At 35.2% G+C, this 21071-nt stretch overlaps 1 protein-coding gene across 6 annotated transcripts in view; it reads right to left on the bottom strand.

Annotated features, from left to right (window-relative positions):
• Positions 1-21071, bottom strand: part of LOC108758363 (cytospin-A) — a 63940-nt gene that overhangs the window by 9030 nt on the left and 33839 nt on the right. For all 6 annotated transcript variants that reach the window (XM_018503259.1, XM_018503261.1, XM_018503263.1 and 3 more), the window contains exons 3-4: positions 18682-18837; positions 2614-2944 (exon numbers count right to left, since the gene is read on the bottom strand). In XM_018503259.1, the coding sequence (XP_018358761.1) occupies positions 2614-2944; positions 18682-18837 (487 nt within the window). The remainder of the gene's footprint in view (positions 1-2613; positions 2945-18681; positions 18838-21071) is intronic.

A 21071-nucleotide genomic window follows, 5' to 3' on the forward strand; every position in this document is an offset into this window, starting at 1 on the left:
TGGAAGAACAATTCAAATAAATTTGGGAGGACCCATTGACTCAGAATTAATCGAGATATAAAAACCAATTGCACCAGGAACGTAAATACTTGGAACATCCTGTAGCATAAAATCATAATAGCGAGATATCTTTTACTGGATCGATCTATTTAACCGCAATTTAGATGCAAAGCGGATATTTTTACAGTCGACTGGTCGTCCTCGACCGTGCCTTACGTCTTCCTTGTATGGTCGCGAAAACGCGAGAGGGAGGGATCCAGGTATGCACGTGTGTAAGGGACACGCTATGACATAAAGGGGGAAGGAAAGAAATTAATGCGGAACGTCAACTGCAGATGAATCAGAGCGGCGCTACAACGCGGTATAATTCATTCATCGAGCGTATTTTGCGACGCACTCGCTAAATGCGCTTTGCATTCCACACATTATTATTTCTCAACCGACAGAAATGGAGTATCGACGATACATGCGTTTCAATTGCTTGAAGATAATATTTTCCTCGAGTAAAGCAACTACAAATAATTAATAGGCTGAATTTTAAAAGGGCAATTACGTCAAATTGGTTTAATTCTGGCAAATTGTTTGGAAAAAACAATCAACTTTTATCTAAAATATTCTATGTATCTATTCTATTATAATTCGAAACTCAAAGAAAAATGTAGTGATGGCAACTATAAAGGTGATAACTATACAAGTTTTATATGTAGAACTAAAGTACATAGTTGAATAAACACAATATGGTTGCAATAGCTGTAAAATAGTTTATTCAACTATAAAGTATACTCCTTGATACATTCAGAAAGAACAATTTTACTAAAATATTTAAAAAAAAGTAGCTAAATAGATTTAAAAATAATTTAGCTATAAAGGTTTGAAAATAATTTTACTGACCTATAAAAAAATAAGATAATACTCAAACTGGTTACTAGAATGTCAAATATTTTGCAGCATTGCTCATGCTCGAGATTCTTATGTAATTCTTTTGATGGTCCAACAAAATTATTTTCAGATTTGTATTTAAATTTTTGGATACTTCAGCAAAATCGTTTTTTCCCCGTCCATTAATTCTACATATATATATATCTTGTATAGTTGTCATCTTTATATATTGTTGCATATTATATCTTTTTCTCTGAGGAAAGAAGATGATGCAGATGAATTTTAATAGAGAAAGATATTACAAGTATCAAAATTTTTTTTATTTAAAAAGTCAGAGCACTTTATGCACATCGTATAAAATAACCAATAAGAAATTCCGCCTCTTGCATATAAAAATAACCGTGTCCAAAATAGCATGCTAAAGTAGATTTCAGTCGAGCAGTGCGAAATGAGGAGAAGGACAAACGCGAGATATTATTATAGAATAATATTGAATCATATGGAGGATGTCCGTGACAACACGTTTTTATTTATATCAGTTGACTTTTCGCTTCTGATAAGGAAAGAACCTCTTTAAAGCCTTTTGCCTTCGAGACGATTTTAACTGCCGTTGACCTACTTAAATGTGGAATCATGAAGATGAGAGAATACGAGAACAAAATAAAATTATTGGTATTTAGATGTTCCATATTACGTTGCATAAGAAAAATGATGCTTGAAAAATAATGATCAGTTTTAATTTTTATGAAATATGATACAAAGACATCGAAAGGAATAATTAAAAAGTAATTAAGAGAATAATCAGGATAACGTAAAATATATATCAAAAATATATTTTGTAAAGTCTAAAATATAAAAATCGTGCGATTGACCTTTTTGAATAGTTGCTAATTCGATTTAATCCAATATAAAAATAAACATTCTTCTTTTTAAATAAATCAATATTATTTAGATATTTTGATATTGAGACAAAAATACAACCGTAATATTATATAAATAATAGACATACAAATTTGAATGTAGTAAAGCTTCTCAAAGAAATCACAAATCAGCGGAAACATCAAATACGACTTTTATGAATAATCGTCATGCAACTTGCAGATATCAGGGAAAAAATAATTTTGCTGAAGTATCTAAAAACTTAGATACAGATCTGAAAATAATTTTATTGGACTATACTAAAATAATTATATAGGATGCTCAAACTGGTTGTTAGAATTCAAAACTTTTTGCAGCATTGTACATCTTGAGTTTACATAGTTTTTTGTAAGTTGTTTGAATTTGTGTGACGAATCATCCATTAAAATCTTTTAGAGTACTTAATATTCATCAATCCGAATAAGTGCGAGAGCATAAAGTGCTTGAAAATAATACTATAAATCTATGCGTTATCTTGCATAACGCATAACATATAACGTATAATGCATAAGAAAATTAACTGATCGAAATCCTTCATTTCTTTACTTTTTATGAAGACTCTGTCTTGTTTGTTGATTTTTTTACATTTTATATATTATGCATTATGTAAAGATCTGTGCTCCGGCCATAACAGTCGCTCCCATTAGAAATTATAGGTCTGTTTTCTGTGGCTGAACTAGTGTACACTTTTGGAACTAAAAGTGAGATAGATATACGTTTGATATTTGTTTAAAGCGAAAAAGAGAGTTCTAGAACAGTATAGTGCAGGAACAGAAAACAGACCATATTTGTCGATTTGATTTTTCAGATGCTTACCTTGAGAGTAGTCAACTCGACACGCAGTTCACGCAGCTTCTGACCATCAGAAACCGCGTCACGCAGATTCGCTTCGAGACGCGCGCGATCCTTACGCAGAGCCTCGACCTCGCGCTCCAACTCCTGCATCCTGGAGGCCTTGGCAGGGCCCTTTGACGCTGTCGTTGCCTTGGACCTGGCCGGCTCCTTGCCCAGGGAGCCGGCCCAGCTGTTTCCAGTCGGTGAAACGTCGCTCTTTGCCTCCAACGAGGAGGCGCTCGGCGCCTGGCACAGCGACGCCGATTGCTGCTGTTGCTGTTGCTGCGCCGATTGCTGCTGGCTGGGCTGTCCTCTGCGAAACAGCGATTTTAACCTCATCATGGTCACTCGACTGATCACCGCGTAATTCAAACAATCCTGTTTCTCGTGGCGAGAAAAACACTCCGGGGAGAGTTCAAGAGAGGAGAGGAAAGTGCGAAACGGAATGACTTTCTTTTACGAGCCGAGTTTTGTCGACGAGAAGTCCTACGATCTGGAACGACCCTTGCCGTCAACGAACGATGACATCGTCGACCGTTCTCGTTAACGGTTTTAATTTTTTAAACGTTTCCAGAACTCGGACGAAGAGGAAAATCGCGGCACGACTGTCATCCTGTTGTCTTTCTCCTTCGATTACGACGTAATGAATGTAATTCGTCCCTAGGTCACGGATACGAGTTCCTGGCGACTATCGCGAGCGCGGGGGCGTTCGATAGACAGTCCTGTCTCCTGATTAGATTCCCTGGAAGGACGCGATGTGTCGGCGTGCGATGAAACGACTAAATGCACGTACGCTGCCAGGGATGTCAATTCCTTTTTAAAAATATTCCTTAAATCGATATATAGTTCTCCGATGTCACATTTACGTAAAAAAACAGAAGATTTAGATCACTTCCACAACGAGATTCTTTCGAATTTAAAATGCACTCCGACTTAGAACTCTTATTGTTAATCTTATAGGGATTATTTAATCCATATTTATATGAATCGCGATAACGTGAATAGAAACAGAAGATTTAAATTAGCACTTCCGCAACGAGATCTCTTCGAATGCACTTTGACAATCCACAGAACTCTTATTGTCGATTAACACAATCATTTAATCTATATCTATCGAAAAATAGAAAATCTAAATTATCACTTCCGCAATGAGATTCCTTCGAATTCAGAATGCACTCTGATAGTCTATATACTTAAAACTTTTATTGTCGTCGATCCACATAGAGATCACTTAATCCATACGATTGGTATCACTTTGAGGACAATTGCAAAATCGGAGTACTTCAGTCTCGAAACTACTTCACGCTCAAAAGCGATCCATTATCAATTTAAAAAAGAAAAAGCAAATAATTTATACTTCTACAATTAGTTTCTCTAAAGAGCAATTCTGAAATTTAAGAGTTCCTCGACCGCGTATAAAGTCCCGAATTTCAACACGTTTGAGAGCACGGAATCATCAACTGATCATTCAGTCATTTCCGTGAAGGTTATTAAATCTGCGACTGAATCCACAGACAGTCGACTTGAGCTGCGTCAATTCTCACGAGCGCAGGTAGAAAAACTTTTATTCTCGCTAAAGAACAGTTTCCAGGTTACTCGACCTACGCGTCAAGCATCAGAGCACATTAATCATATTCCCAAGTCCATCGCGCGACATCGGTCCCACCTCGGAACGCATCCAGGTGCGTCTTCCAATGCGTAGAGCCTTCAGCGCGTTTCGTCGCACAAGGACCGTCGCTTCGGCAATTTCACCGAGCAGCATCTTCGCGTTTCAGGCCACGGTGACTGTTGGTACGAGGCCCCAGGAGCCGGCTTTCTCTCGTTATCCTTCCGTTTCAGGACGCGCCGATGGCGACGGCGACGTTACACGACACGGACAAGCGATCGCCGCATCGTGTGGCGCGTACTCGCCGAGAAATTCCGATATTCGTGCGTGAAGCGAGCGGCCTCGAGCCACTTTCTTCCTCGATCCACCGAAGAATCCTCACAGCTTCCTCCTCCTCTTCTCCTTTGAGGATCCCCTGTCGTCGAGAGAAACGAGGCGATCCCGGTGACCGACGACGTTGCGTGGCGACCACTTGTTGCTCTTGGATTCGGCCAACGACCGACGAGATGTGCACGCCGCGGAAGGACGGCCGAGTGTCCTTGCGGTGGCGCGGGCCTCTCAAGGATCCCCAAGGACGACGCTCGTGCGAGTCGAGGACGGTCGACGAGACGTTCCTCGAGAACGATTGGAATTCAACGAAGCGAGGGGAGTCGTCGTTTCTCTTTTACAAATGTTTCTTGGATAATATTTTTGCTGCTATTAATTGTATTAATAATTTTCGGTGAAATCACGACGATGTTCCGAACGACGCTTGAGGAATTTCTCGATAAGAATTCAATTCAATCGGTTGTGGAGCACCAGCGACGACGCATACCGCACGACGGTGTATCGAGTACTGAATACACGAGCCGACAATCGTCCCCTCCCGTATAATTCTACCACGTCCCGCTTCTCTCCTTTCCTCTCTCAAGTCGTGAGTTGCAACCAAGGCTTTTCTTAGGTGGCCGCCTCGCCGGACTATACGAAGGGCCAACGAGTTGTAAATGCAGCCAGAGGTCGTACTTGGACCGTCGCATTCGTCGGCCATTGAGGAATTCTTCTCGTCGCGAATTCCCTCGTAATCCGCGCGTCGCCTTTTAAAGAGCGCAATTGCGGACCACTTGCGGAATAGGCTTGTCCCCAGATCGAGAGATTATAGACGCACGTGGGATGCGTGAAATTCAAATGTAATAACACTGGATAGTGTCACAAATTAAGCCACACGTGGCTATAACGTAAATCTTTGATGTCCATTTTTACCAATGTAGATTAACTTACCTTTTTCTTGTTCTACACGAAAACGAATTTTGTCGAAGTATCTAAAAATTTATAGCTAGATACAGATTTAAAAATAATTTTGTTGGACTATCAAACTAATTATGTAGGATACTCAAACTGGTTACTAGAATGTCAAAATTTTTTGCAACATTGCTCATCCTGTTTAAGTTTCCTACATAATTATTTTGATGGTCCAATAAAATTCTTTTCAGATCTTATTTACTTAAATTTTGAGATATCTCAGAGTAATCGTGATAACCAAAAATAGATAACAAAATTAAACTGAGATTAAAGTTACTCTACATTAATAGAAATGAACATGAAACAAACACAGAACGGTTTTGCTGAACTTTAAAAATTTAAGTAGACACATCTGAATTAATTTTATTAGACTATCAAAATAATTATATGCAGGACGCTCAAGTGGATTGTTAGAATGTCAAAAACTTTTTGCAGCATTGCTCGTCATGCTTGAGTTTCCTTTATACTTATTTTCATGGTCCAGCAAAATTATATTCAGATTTGTATCTATCTAAGTTTTTACATACTTCAGCAAAGTCGTTTTTTCTGTGTATACGTACTAGTTTGCATATTCTTACATTTAACGATAGAGTTTCGTATAGAATATACAGACTAAAATTTTGACGAATAGATCTTCCCTGAATACTGAAAAATTTACGCATCACTTATCGCACCAAATTCTCATCATCAATTATATCTTTAATTTATTATTTACATTATCGAGTCATTAAACAATTATCTCTTTGCCAAATAAATTCTTTTTTCTTCAGAATATTTTTAGTCGCGTTTTTTACGGTTTCTGGAAAATTCAATGCCTTATATTGAATTGTTAACTCTCAGTCTGAAAATTTTTTAAATCTTGCGCTTCATAATTTACATGCTATTGCACGCAATAAACGACAGTAAGACGTAAGCAGTAAGCGAATCGACCAACCACAATAGAACGTAACGTAAGCAGTAATAAATCCGAAATGTTGATTTAATTGTTTATTGCTTACGTCCTACTACTTAAGTTTTTTGTATATATACACGGAGAGAATTTTCTTTTAAAATTTACCCTGAAAATATGGTGATTGTGATACAATACAATATTTTAAAGATTTTTACCATGCACTTCAGTAAAATTGATCAAACTTATTTTATACTTTGTTGTAGTTTTATTAATGAATGAGAGAGATTTATATTAAAATTCTTCGAAATACAAAAAAATGTTGTCCCACGACTGTCATATTTTCAGGGTAAATTCTAAGAAAAAATTCTCTCCGTGACCATATCTTTAACGAGACCAACGTCTTAAGTAAATGCATTTGCGAAATGTCAATTAGCAGATTCGTTAAACTAATCGCCAACACCATGTGAGCTGTGTGCGCACACAATATGAAGAAAGGGTTAGAGGTACGAGCCGATCGTAGCAATCGCGGATTAGCAATCTCCGAGTGGCTGCTATACATGGTCGATTGCCCTTTGACGCTCTTCGATCACTCGGAATCGCGTCGATTTTCGATCAAAGAAGAAGGAGAGTGGGAGAGATAATTGCCCGGGTAGGCTGGTGGGACGAGAGGGATAGCCGTCGAACTCTTGGGAACGGGTACGCGCCTCGTCGCCGTCGAGGATGGCACGATATCGGGGAAGGAAAGAGAAGGGAAGAGAGAAGCGGAGGAGCTGCTTAAGGAGGCCACACGGAATCCGCAGACGTCTCACCGGTCGACCAGTTTTCTCATACGGTCGACATATGGTATGTACCCGGTGGCCGAAAGGTCTTCTTGCCTTCGCAATGCAAGACGTGAGGTAGATAAATCTTTTCTTGTCATTCTATAGCTACATTCCTCATTATTTGCAGACTAAATCAAGGTTGTGATGAATCCTTATTTTTCAAATTTCATAACTCTTCTCTGATTTGCAGATAAAATTTCCAGGTAATTTTCCCTGACTTTCAATAATGAAATTTTTTTATATATCCGTTCTGATTTGGAAACCGTTAAATATTTTGTTAAGAGATCAATTTAACACAGCAATATAAATTACTATCAATGCTGCTGACATTGCTTGCATTTTTAATTGTTAAGTTGATGATATTCCAAAATACAAAACAGCTACTGCGTAAGTGTGATGTATGTATATTAAACTTCTTTAAAGCCAAGAATTTTTATTTTCTAGGAAATTTTGCAAAATTCCCTGACTTTTTCTTAATTTTCTCGATCGTTTTCAATTTCCTTGTCAATTCCTTGATTTTTCTGATTTCCAGTTTTGTATTCTGTAGATGCAGACATCTCAATTTAATCAATCTGTTTCCCAAACCTAACACTAAAATAAAAATATCTAAATTTACATGCTTTATGCATTTGTATTATCCACGTAGGCAATGTAGTTTCGCCTCGATGAGTACTCGTAACTGTATCTAGACGAGGAGAACAAAGAAATTTTTTATTGGAGTTCGCCGAGGGAGTATATAGGATGGAATGGCATGCTCGAAACGTCAAACTTAACTGTTTACAGCTTGCTAGATGGTCGAATAACAGGCAGATATTGCTATCGGCTGTGTTTAGTTATTATCGATGCGTCAGTCGTAAAAGTATTTATGATATCGTTTAAGACGTGACTAATGCTGGTTATACGCTTCTCGAAATTTATCAGAACAATTAGTAAGTAAGAAATCAGAATAAGATAAAGTTAGTTTTAGACACGCGACTGAAACGTGAATCTGTTTACGTCTATTATAATTCCAACTTCTAGATTGTACTAAACGTTATTAGTAAATTAGGAGAACGTATAGAAAACGTTAAACTGTTACAAAATTCACTAATACCGGAATATTACATAAAAGAATTATGATAATTTCTGAGAATCTCTATTTTTTTATTTTACAAATTTATTTCAAAGAAATTATTATTTATTTAACAAATTTATTTTTTCGAAATAATTTTCAATTCTATTCTTCTTTGTCAAACTGCGTCGAGTTTTTCATATCAAACTACTTTTAATTTTACAAATTTATTTCAAAGAAATTATTTTAACATATTTTTCTTAATAAATTTGTAAAACGAAAAGTTTAATATTAAAAGCTTGACGCAGTTCGACAAAGAAGAATAGAATTGAAAGGAAGACGTCGCATATGCGGTAAAATCATTCGTCCGCGATACGGGGCCCCATATCCTGCAGGGGCACATGACACATGCCGAGGGCCCAGCACGGTGTTGTATTTGCACGTGCGCCGAACCTCCGCCCAGGGCAAACCGGTATGCGTTTTTCCGGCCGACGGAAATACGACACTCCTCGACGATGGTCCCCCAAGCTCTCTCGTCAGCAGGTATATGAGCTGCTACAATAGTCATGAGTAAAAATGCTCGGAGTTGCAGTGTACGCCAGATTTCTCCGCACAATACGTTTCGAGACGATGCGAAATCTTAGATTTCACTCTCCGTAAAAATATCTCGCATGAAGAACAAGAAAAAAGTAAGAATACTCGGCAAGTACACTGAGAAAAAAGATTGCTTGATTAAATTAATTTAGTTCGTTTAGGGGGGAATTGCCGAGTGTGTATTGATCGCCTAAATCATAATTATTACGTCAATATTATTACTTAATATAATAAGCAACATTCGATAACAAAAATATGAAATAATGCTAATTATACAATTAAGTAATGGCTTCTAGAGTAAATCAATCTAACATTTAAGAGTATATGTAAGCCAACTATTGAAGATGACCTAATAACGATCGAAACGTTTAGATTTTAGTATATTGTGTTATGAATAAACAATATTAAATGTTCGCAATAAAAACCAGCGTTGGCTTACACGCTCGACTTTTAAATAAAAATATGAAATATGTAAACGAGAAGTGATCAATAATGTAGGCAAATATTTATTAGAAAAATTTAATTTAAGTTATATCTTGTTTTATGTGTTAGCAACATTTTAAAAAGTCGGGTACATCTGATATTAAATTTTAATCAATTTAGTTGATAATAATGTAATCATATAATTTTATTATGAATTTTTGTATAATATTTTACATTCATTGCATATATATATATGCAATTATTATAAAAATTAAATCGATACTTTTATAAAATCAAGTTTCCTAAATCCACAACAAGAGAAGATTGATAATTGATAATAATAGAACTAATAATTGATGTGAATACAAATAATGTCAATTACAAAAATTAATTCAAACCGGTTTTACTTCGACGTTCTTGTGTTTTCATTAATGTTCTTTAATAATTACTACATATTTGATCTTTTTTCGATAAATTATTAAAATTAAGTATTAGTTAATTATTACGTCTATTAATTAATGATTTCTTTCATATTTTAATCTTATATTTTTAATTAATTTTATTCGTAAATTCAATTCAAAGGAGATACGATTTGAAAGACTTATAAATACGATTTAGGCGACCGATTGCATACATTCTTTTTTTCACAAAGAGAGAATATATTACAAAAAGATTTAAAATAAATAAATTTATTATTGATGAAAAGAGAGAGTTAAATATGCAATGTTTCAAAACAATATGGTGACTTTTACGTTATAATTTTATATTATTAATGGATCGACTATCGATCCCAATACAAGTAATCAAGTAGACGAATAAACAGCAACGGTTACTATTTGTGCGAATCGACGCGGTGTTGATTTTCGTGCACGTGGCGAGGCGATGAGTCCTCGCGATGGTAACGTCCAGAAGACGAAGTGATCGAGACGGACGTGAAGCTCTGCAGTCTGATCGTGCGATCGGTGAGATAACGCGGAACAGAGACGGCACTGTTGCCCTCGTGTGGCATCCACGGACCGTTCGATGAGATTCCGTTACGATGAATACCGATAGAAATTTTCGTCCGTTAGAATGAAGGATATTATACTCGATCATTAGGGACAGAACATAAATTTCCACCTATTTATCTCTATAAATATAAATATAACTGAAAGATCTATGTATGCGACTTATTTATAGAGCATGTATATTGAATTAATATGACATGAAGAACCACAATGAGGACTTCCAACATTCCAAAATTAATATTAAAGATAAAGTGGGCGCTAGAAGTCAGTATTGATATACAGAGATTGATACATATTTTTTTTTAGTATATTTAAGTTTAACAATAGTATTTGAACGATTTAGCTTTCGAGCCTTTAATATTAACTCATGATATGAATAACTCGAATAATGAATTTTTGTGTATATCGTAACCTTGTCTAATTTTGTTTAAGATAAAAGATTTATCGAGAATACATGATCCGCGAGATGTTAAGTTTAATACAAAAATTAATCAGTTAAATTTGTAAGATTGAAGAAAATATACGAAAATAACAGATTAGCCTTACTGAGAGATATAAAAGTTAAATTTACTAGACGAGATAAATTTAAACGGAATAAATTTATTGGATAACGCGATGTTGCGCTTTCTAGAAATGTTAGGCGGATATCAACAAATTTATAGTCAGAATCATGCCGTCATCACGTCGTAGACGCCAATTCAGATCTTCAAAAAAAAAAGTCTTCGCGCCTCGGAATTTACGGACCTGTTTATTAATCATTATTCATTCAGCTATTAATATTTCAATATCGTATCACAGTGACGCGTAAGCAATTATTAGCGCGCATACCGAAGCCGAACACTGTGATACGATTTAAATTTCATGCAGAGCGTGCATGATACGTGTCGTCGTCGAATTCGATGAGCATTGCCTCATGAAAATTATACATTGCAATCGCAATCTGAGATAAAAGTGTTTGTCGCGTCGTAAGTTACGTGGCCTCACCTGAGAGCAAACACATTTGCATATATAAAATCGTGCCATCGCTAACGCGCGTTTTAGATTCAGCACCTTCGATTCTCGACTAGTATATAATAATTCAACTTAACGCATTTAACTTTCTGCGAAAAATAAATCATGATAAATTTACACTTCAAGTTCGAAATTTACTTTTTCCTCGTTTTGGAAAAAAAAATCGTATTTAAGGGGATCCTAAAGTCTGTTTAACCGATTCAATAAGATTTACGTGTCACTACGCACTATTACATTAATATCGCACGCACACATGCGTATAAATTTTCTAACTAATCTTTTATATCAGATATCTAAGCTTAATTCTAAAAATTCAATATTGTTTGTTCATGTAATCCCTAATCCAAAAGATTGTTTTATACGTATAAAATATAAAACTTGTATATAAAATAAATATTGTCGACACGCCAGAAGCTGATAACAAAATTGTAATTTTTCAACTCTTTTCGTTTTTGGCATAAAGTCAATCAGTTTGGACTACATTACCGTTTATACTTTAATTGTGGAAAAGAATTTTTAAATCAGTATATACCTATATATAAAAGCAATTTAAAAATACTTTAAAAAATAATCGGTTTAAAAAACGATTTTAAGACCCCCTTAACGTTGGAGTTGTAAAAAAATGTATTCAGTTATGTATATCACGGCGTTTTGTGATATCTCGTATCTGTGTTGTTTCTTATTTCAATTACGCGATTGATTTATCACTCCAGCAAACTTTATTTAGAGGCTGCAAAGCCATTATGATTATTACAGCATTGCGTTGTTTTGACCAAGAAAAAAGATCAAGAATAAAATTCTGTTCCATTTTCAAGCGTACATAATTGAAGGTCGCATGCGAAAGAAACGATTGCGTTTTGTCGAATGGCCTCGCTCATATGTACCTTTATCTCACTCGAACGAGACATAAGTAGATATCCTTATCGCAAGGTGTAGGGTATAAGTCGGCTATTCGAGAAAAGTATTGACCGCTGATGTCACTCTGTTCATAAAGGTGTTTCTGGTCAGAGAGATAAATGCCTTTGAATCACGCATTAATTTATGCAATTGTCATAATTATGAGAGAAAGCGACGGCGTGGTACACGTGCCATAGACGATGAATTATGCGAAAATAGATACTCAAGGATAAGAAAAAAAAACTGTCTGGGAACAAAAGGGACAAAATCTCTTGAAAAACACGCGGGAGAAATTGGAAATATAAGAGCTCGAATAAATACGAGAGTGAGAAAGAAAAAGAGAGAGAAAGAGAGAAATAGCGTCATTTATTGCCGTGTAAACGTTCTTCGGCAAACAAATATTATAACAGTTATATATCACATCATGTACACGTGCACGTAATGAAAAATCGTGCTCGAAAATATGTACGGTTTCTCGTGCTCTATTTATTATTTTCCACTCTGATTTTTATCAAAGAAATTCTCTTTATATGATTCGCGGTTATCTTCTGAATCGTCTTTAGCTTCAATTCTATAACTCTTGTATAAACAAAGACAAATATTAGAAATATATAATAAACATAAAGAAATATTTTTTTTGAAATACATTTTTTTGAATACATTTTTTTTAAATTTCTAATCGAAAAATATCTTTTTATGTATGAAAAGAACGGTGTTAAAATATCTAACAATTTAGCCAGATGTAATCTATAAAAATAATTTTTAACTGAACGTTTAAATTTTGATGACACTATAAAAACTTTTAACATTCTAACAACTTATTTGAGTGCTACATAATTGTTTTGATGGTCCAACAAAAATAATTTTCAAATTTGTATCTTATATAACTAAACTTTTAAATACTTCAATAAAATCATTTTTTTAATGTTTAAAATATGTCTGAGTTTATAATGACTTATAGATTAAAATAAAAAACTTTGTTCACACATAAAATATAAATAAATTAATACAACGAAAAACAAACTACATCTGGACTAATGAGAATTAGCGCGAACGGAGGTGCGCAATAAAATTTTTACAAATAAATTTGTTATTTCATACGAAGTGTTTTGATATCTTCTTTATTTGAAATCTTGAAAAATTTTGAATGTTCCGATTCTCGTTGGAATCTTCATCAGCAATCTTCTTAATCCACACTAGATTTCGCGAACGGTCAAGATAGAATCATTCGCAGGTTGCCAAAACTGCAGTGTAATCCAACACGATCGCCAAATCTCATCATGAAACTTTAGATGATATATTAATACTCACAACTAATCACATTTTATGATACATTTTATGTAGATTTGTTTGAACTCCGTCCAAGCCATCCGGAGTGACAAATATGTCCAACGAAATATATTTTAAATAAATTAAAATATAACTAAAAAAATTGACGCCTCTACACCTCTACGCGTCTAAAAGTTACGCCAGCATTATGGGTTAACAACAACGTTAATATTGTTATATCATTACGCAATCGTTTTACTATACATAATACCTGCGTAATAACAGTTAGTATAATAGTACCGACACTGTCATTAAGAGTAACAGGATAGAGGTACAGGAGTTCACGATGATCGACGAAGCGAGGCCTGCCTGTCGGTGGTTGACACGCGGATGGAAGCGTGACGATAAGGTCCGGGTAGCATTTCTTTCGAGAGTAAACGACGAGACGAGCACTTGTGTGCTCGTCTCATCGTTTTCTTTCTCTGTCTCAAACGCGAAAGAAGTCAATTGGCCTTTGCCCTTCTTCGGAGACCCTTTCGAGAGCCGCTCGACGGAGGCGACCGCTTAATCGCTCGGCGCACAGTGGTCGCTCTGTCGAGCCCTATCCGCCTCGCGACTAACTCGAGGGACAGCGTTTAAACGCCCGATACATCACGACCGTGCTTATTCGCTCTTACGGCGTTGTTAAATCGGATACAGACGCCATTGAGACCGCAGGATGTCGTCGGACTTTGGAATAGACCTTTGTATAAAATCATTCCTTGTGCTATGATTATACTGTCTCTCTTTCTCATCATTCTCAGATTTTTCACACTTGATTATACGACTCGAACTATCGGATTTCTTCTCCCTTTAGTAATGTTTGGAATTAATTCTCTCTATACAAGGTAAAATTAAAATATTTTCTTATGGTTCAAATCCAACGCTCGATGATCGATTAAATTGTTCAATATTAAATTAATGAAGAAACAAAACAATTAAAAAATGTATAAATGTAGCTGTTAATTTTAAAATTAAATTTGAAGACATCTAAATTTATGTCAAAGCATTTAAAATCACGATAGTAGTTTAATTTTAAATGTTTCTTAATATTTTTTCAACTATATACATCAGCTTGCAAATATAACGTTGCAAAATAATTACAAGTTACACAGATATACCAAAACAAATTTAAAATTAAACTGTTATTCTATATCGTTACTTTAAATGTTTCAACATAAATATACATAGAGATATTTTCAAAATTAACTTTAAAATCATCTTTCGCTTTCGTAATCTCAAAGTGCTTTTGACGAAGTAAATGCAGTCGGCATTTGAACTATTATAATGTGTTACGTTGAAAAGTGAATTTCTGCCTGGCGTATCACGCTCTCGGAACCGCTTCTGCGAGAAAAATCCAGTTACCCGCGGCTCTCTTGCAAGTTCATTCGCAGCGTGCGCGTGTCTTCTCTCGCGGTTTTCCGCGAGAACGGCGCAAATTGCGGCGGACGCACCGGCGCGCGTCGCGCCGCCCATTGACTTTTGATTCACTGGGTATGTGGGTCGGAGTGTCGAGCGCCGCTCTCATTGCCAGAGTGGATCGTCGGTAGCGATGGGCCTGAGACCCACGCGTACGCGGACATCAGCGCTCAAGCATTCGCGACTATCAAGAAGGGATACAAGAAGTCTGTTGTAGCGACGATTTATGCAGCGTACACCATGTCAGATCTGCGATACTAAATTTATGTACGATAGATACATTATGTATGATAGATACGTAGAATGAAGTCAAAGAACTCTGAAGGCTAAAAATAAATGCGATATGTTCATTCATTAATTGGTAAAAGTCTGGTTGCATTAATTGAAATTCTGGTAGATTGAATCATAAAGATACAAATCAGACACGTATAGTTAAAGCAAGAAATAAAAGACTCTATACTAGAAAAAGGATCTGGAGGTATTAATTGGAATTCTGATTAATGGACAAATCAGGATTTTCTGGTTGACTCTAATATACTTAATTATAGTTGAGATAACTAGAATTTGAATTGATATGATCAAGGTCTTCTGGTTCGTTCATTTTCAGAAATTTTTCTCAGTGTACAGAATATGAATCATAGAAATGAAAATGCAAATCAGAGCCGATACTAGATGATCAAAAACGTCTAATTACTTAAAATGTGTAGTAAAAGAATTCTAATGTACACATCACGAACACCTAATGTCGCTTCTCATTGGTATTTTCATTTCTATAACTTATAATTAAATCTATCAAACATTCTAATTAGGATAACCGCAGAAATTCAATTATGATAACCAGAATTATAATTAGCATGATCAAATACGTTCGTACTTTTGTTCATACTTTTAGTTAATAACCAGAACATTTTTTCTCGATATCTCAATTTCCAAAGTTGCGAATTGAATAAATGACGCTACCTCATGACATGAATTTAAGGTCCTCGTATTCAGAAGAATATAAAGTCGCAAATCAGCTCCATTCTGTAAGCGTATGTAGCATTGCTGAGCTTCAGCTGTCGCTTTGCCTCTCGCGAGCTCATAAGTAACTTTTCAAGGGCCTGTCATCCTGTCGACAACGCATTGAACTCAAATCCAGAGTGCAAGACGAGCAGCTTATCCACTTTTCGTTGGAATTTATAAAGTTGAAAAAAATCTGTATACTTGAAAATGCTTATATGCTAAAAAAACTCTAAAGAGACCTTAGCCACTTTAGAGACTCTATAGGTAACAGAATTTAGCCACAAGTGATTTTGTCAAAATTCTACGAGAGAGACAGGTATATAATTTCTAGATATATACACTATTAAAAATAAAATGTTAATTTCAACTTAAAGACATATAATGGACTTTTTGAGATGCAAAAATGTTAAAATTAACATTTTTTTGGATAGAAAAATGTTTTTCAAGTTTCCGTCAATAGCTATGAATTTTCTTTACTAAAATTAAGATGTGATTTAGAAAAAAAAGATCTGCAAGTAGAAAATGCTGATGTCAAACATGACGTAGTTTCGATATCGGGATATTATTGTAGCCTCGAGGTTTAAACTGGTTTAAATCGTGCGGTCCGCCTCCTTTTATCGGTGAGCGATATTTCGAAATATTCGCGAAATCCAGCCACCGAGGAGCGGGAAATGAGAGAAAGTGAGCGCAAATGCGAATCACGCGAGACGCGAATGCGCCTCGTAGCGTGCTAAGAAAATCCGTTACTAATACAACAATGTGCAAAAAATAATAATTTTCGATCCCAAAAAGTCGGTTATATTTTTATAAATTTTTTATTTTTGTTGCGGAAGGCTCGATTTAATAATTCTACTTTAATATTTTTCCATCCAAAATAATTAGAAAAATCATATTATGTAAAACAGTTATATAACTTTATTTTAAAAAACGGCGATAATCTTTAATTAACCTCAAAAAATCGATTTTTTTTCTATAGAAAACTCGATGAAATTTACTAATAATAAAATATAAAAAAGATATCGTTCTGTTCAACAGCTTTCTTATAGATTTCGAACTTTCATCTGTCTATCCATTGACGATGAACGAATATGCGCAGTTTTCTCTTCTTCATCTTATAGAGATCTCAATACACTCGTAAATATCACAAGATTAAATAAATGCATCGAGAATACATTATTACGTGCCACCACGTATAGTTTATTACGTCGATAATTATCGTTGAAACTCGTTCCAGCAAGTCTGACGATTTATTTATTTCTGTAAAGGTAACGTCTGGGTTCGCTGAACTCGCGTTATAAATCACTAATGAAAAATTGACATGCAACTAGCCGAGCATATTTTCGGCGAAAAATCGATCTGTCGATTTCGCGCAAAAATACGACGCCAATTAAACGCTTTTACCGTCGCGCGTCGATCAACCACTTTTTTTCATACAACTTTACGATATATATATATCGTAAAGTTCACATATGTGAACTATTGTAAATGATAAGCGTGAACGTAGGATTAAAAAAAGATAGAACTTGTATAGCAAATTCTCAATTGAGCGCCAAGTGCTGTGGCGTTCACCTCGGAATAAAAATTGACAGACACGGAAATAGTTTTAATACACCAGATAAATATGTCGAGGTCACCCGGAGAATGCGCCGTGGCATAAAACAAGGAGTGCTTAGTAGATGTTAAAAAATATAACGTGTCGTATCATTAAAATTCAAGAAAAAAATGATAAAACGAAAGAACATTGAAATTGTGTTGAAAATCTTAGAACATATAGGCGCTGAAAGTGTATAATTAATTGGCACTGTCTCCAACATATATTTATCCTGTCTACTTTGCTGCATATGTTGATTATAGTCTACAAGTACTTAAATTTAAATATTATAAAGTATGTATTGCACGAAGTTTGACAAATGATTATTATCTAGTGCAAGCGTATAGTCAGATTTCAAACAGATAAAGATACATTTTATATCGCTCCCTTATTTAAAAAATACATAACTAAAAAAAATGTCCTTTTCAAGTTATTATCATGAAGTAAATAAATATTATCTTATCTCTCAATCTCTCTATCTCAAAAGTGATCTAACATAACTTCGCAAAAAGTCAAAATATTTAAAAAATAATGATTTTTAAAAGTTGATTTTCAAGATAAAATAAAAATGAACAAAATTATATTTAATATTAAGAATATATTTTTTCCCCCGATATTATTTGATGAATCAAAATTTTCTGACGCGTTAAAAAAGTTTTTTCTTTCTTGAAAAACTTAATTTTTTAACTTGTATCACTTTTGAAGTAAACGATATGTATGCTTAGAATAAGATTGTAGGAAAACAGAAATAACCGACGCGATCGCACGAGTATCATGTTTTCGCGGGAATTCACCTGTTACGTAAAACGGCGAACACTACATCTCGTCGACCATTAGATATTCGTCCCAGCGATCTGGCGAGCTCGGCGACGATCTCGATGAACCGAATAGAACCGGGAGATACCCGGAGATAATACCCGTAGATATATATCCTTAATTCTTGTACAGCGCGTGGCATCGAGAAATCGTGGGGAAAGGAGCCGCCGGGTCGTCGAACCCCGTTCACGAGAACTAGCGACGAACGGGCGCATCTCGCGCGCGGCGTCTTTTTCTCGTCTCTCCCTCTCTCTCTTTCTCTCTTTCCCGGTTTTTTTTTTACAACAGACGAGCGCACATGCGAGATCGCGGGAAACCATGCTTGAGGACTCACTTTAGCTGCTGGTCCCCCGGCTTCGTCGCCTTGCCTCCTTGGACGACTCTTCTCGCCGGTCTCCGCGTGCTGAAGAGCGACGCGATCGGGTCCCTTTTCCGCACCGCGCTCGGCGCTGCTCTGGATGCTGGTGCCGCAGGCTCAGCCGGCTTTGCCCTGAAATTCGCATTAATTGCTTGTGGATTAAACTGAGGATTGATATTTTTTTCATTAAGTAACAGACGCGTTGACCCCGGCGCGGTTAATTGGCCGAATCACCGATTAATTTTTTTTTTTCGTAGAGACAGTGATGAAGATGGACATTATCTTCGAGGCGTTGCATTATAATATTGATATTAATTCCTTAAAAATTACACATTCATATATATACACGAAGATCGATTGTGTTTAAAAATATTTTTAATGTTACAAAGTAAAGAGAAAGGAATACTATATAGATATTATTTTGAATTATATTTTCATCGTATCGTGTGTTTCTCAGTACTCTCTGTTGAGCCTCCTCTTTAATTAAAAACAATAAAAGAAAATTGTGCTATTAGGAGACAAGTGCAGTAAATGATGTGCGAATTAATCAATTAACAAAACAATGTATTTAATAATTATATACAAGAATATTTCAACTCACATTCATTATTTTTAACAGACATAGAATAAAAAAAGGAAAGATAAGACTACTGTAGTATTTTTTAATATCAATTTATTATTTAGTAACACTTTTTTAGTATCAGGCTGTGCGTGTGATATGAGCAAATTTTACAAGTAGGTTACAGTACCTGAAGTATGTTGACCATGACGATTGTGTGCCACGGGTGATTAATGTAAGGATATGTAATCGTAATGTCTTGTATGAAATGTACCTTAATAGACTAATTTTTCTTCTTTAAACCGTGAAACAAATAAACTTCAACTCACCTCAACGTCACAGTATATGTAGATAAAAATCAGTGTGATAAAACCAAAAGAACAATCAGCAGAATAAAATTGTAAAAATGAAAAATGAATCAAAAGACTGTCAAATCATTAAAAAGTAATAAATTAGGGAAGAAACTATAAAAATGATCAACACGGGTGAAAGTACTTAAAACGAATAAATATTTAAAAAGAAAACATTACAGATCAAATAAAGTGCTAACATTGTTTACAGACTATTCAAAACATGCGATTTGAGCTCGGTGTCAATTTGTAAATTCAAACTATTCTTTTAATATTCAATATCTCCGACGTTAAGCGTTTGTCGAAGTTTAATTTACAATTAGTCATAATTTTTACATTATTCGAATCAAATTCGTAATCAAATTACATTTTATGATCGATAATAATGGAATTAGTAGATGTATTTCTATTGATGTGAAATTTTTATTAATGTAAAACTTTGGAAATTCTAGTTTTTAACAGTCTACCTGTCTATCTGACATAAAATGTATTAGAATATTTGCAGGTTTTATAAACCACTTTCTTGCGCGAATGATTTGAGAATAAATCCTTGTGAACTTTAATAAGCCTGCGAAATTTATTCATGTAAGTCTAAATTTTTAATTATATTTCTAAATGGATCAAAAATAGTTGATATATACAGAAAGATAAATGATGTTAGGATTGTCTCAAATGCGAGTTGTTATTCTGTTTTGTTTTTTTATTAACTAGAATTTTTAGTCGTTTTTATTGCATCTAGAATGAAAATGAAGGGGTAATCTTTATCAAAAGGACGTTAACAATAAATGATAAAATTTGATGACGAAACTTTGGATGAGACAGAAGAAAAGCTCTGATAGTTAACATTATTATCGTCTCTTTTTTAGAAGAGTAAGCGTTGCGACATGAAATTAAGATATCTTTCCGAAAAAACAGGTTTGTAATATCAGTTAAAATCTCTTTAATAAGCAAAAATAACTTTCAACCACAAATGACGGATCATGATCGAAAATTGCATCACTTTTATGCCAGCGGGAATATATTTAATTTAAAAATCTTGTGTGCTAAGATATATATATTCTATGTTCCCGCCAACAATTTTCCGATCGTGTCGATTTCACGCACGATCATTTATTCTCGCCCACAACTCCGAGAAGTGCGCGACGCAGAGACAATCGACGTGCAGTCCGCAATTCCGTTGCACAATAAAAATCAGAGGCGGTGAACGATCGTCCGCCCGCGCACGATAATGATCGTTCTAACGCGAACGCAGGAAAGCTGCAGATACTCCCTCTCTCTCCTTTTCTCTCTTTCTCCCGCCTCTCTTATTCTCGTTGCGCAAAGAATCGATAGAATTACTTACATAATACCGCATATTAACGCAATGCGATACCACAGAGAAATGCGTGTAAGAGATACAGGTGATTAACGGGGAGGATTGCATAACGTTTATGCGTGCGTTAACAACCCCCCCCCCC

The sequence above is a fragment of the Trachymyrmex cornetzi genome, unplaced genomic scaffold (genome assembly GCF_001594075.2).
Source record: "Trachymyrmex cornetzi isolate Tcor2-1 unplaced genomic scaffold, Tcor1.1 scaffold156, whole genome shotgun sequence".
NCBI lineage: Eukaryota > Metazoa > Arthropoda > Insecta > Hymenoptera > Formicidae > Trachymyrmex > Trachymyrmex cornetzi.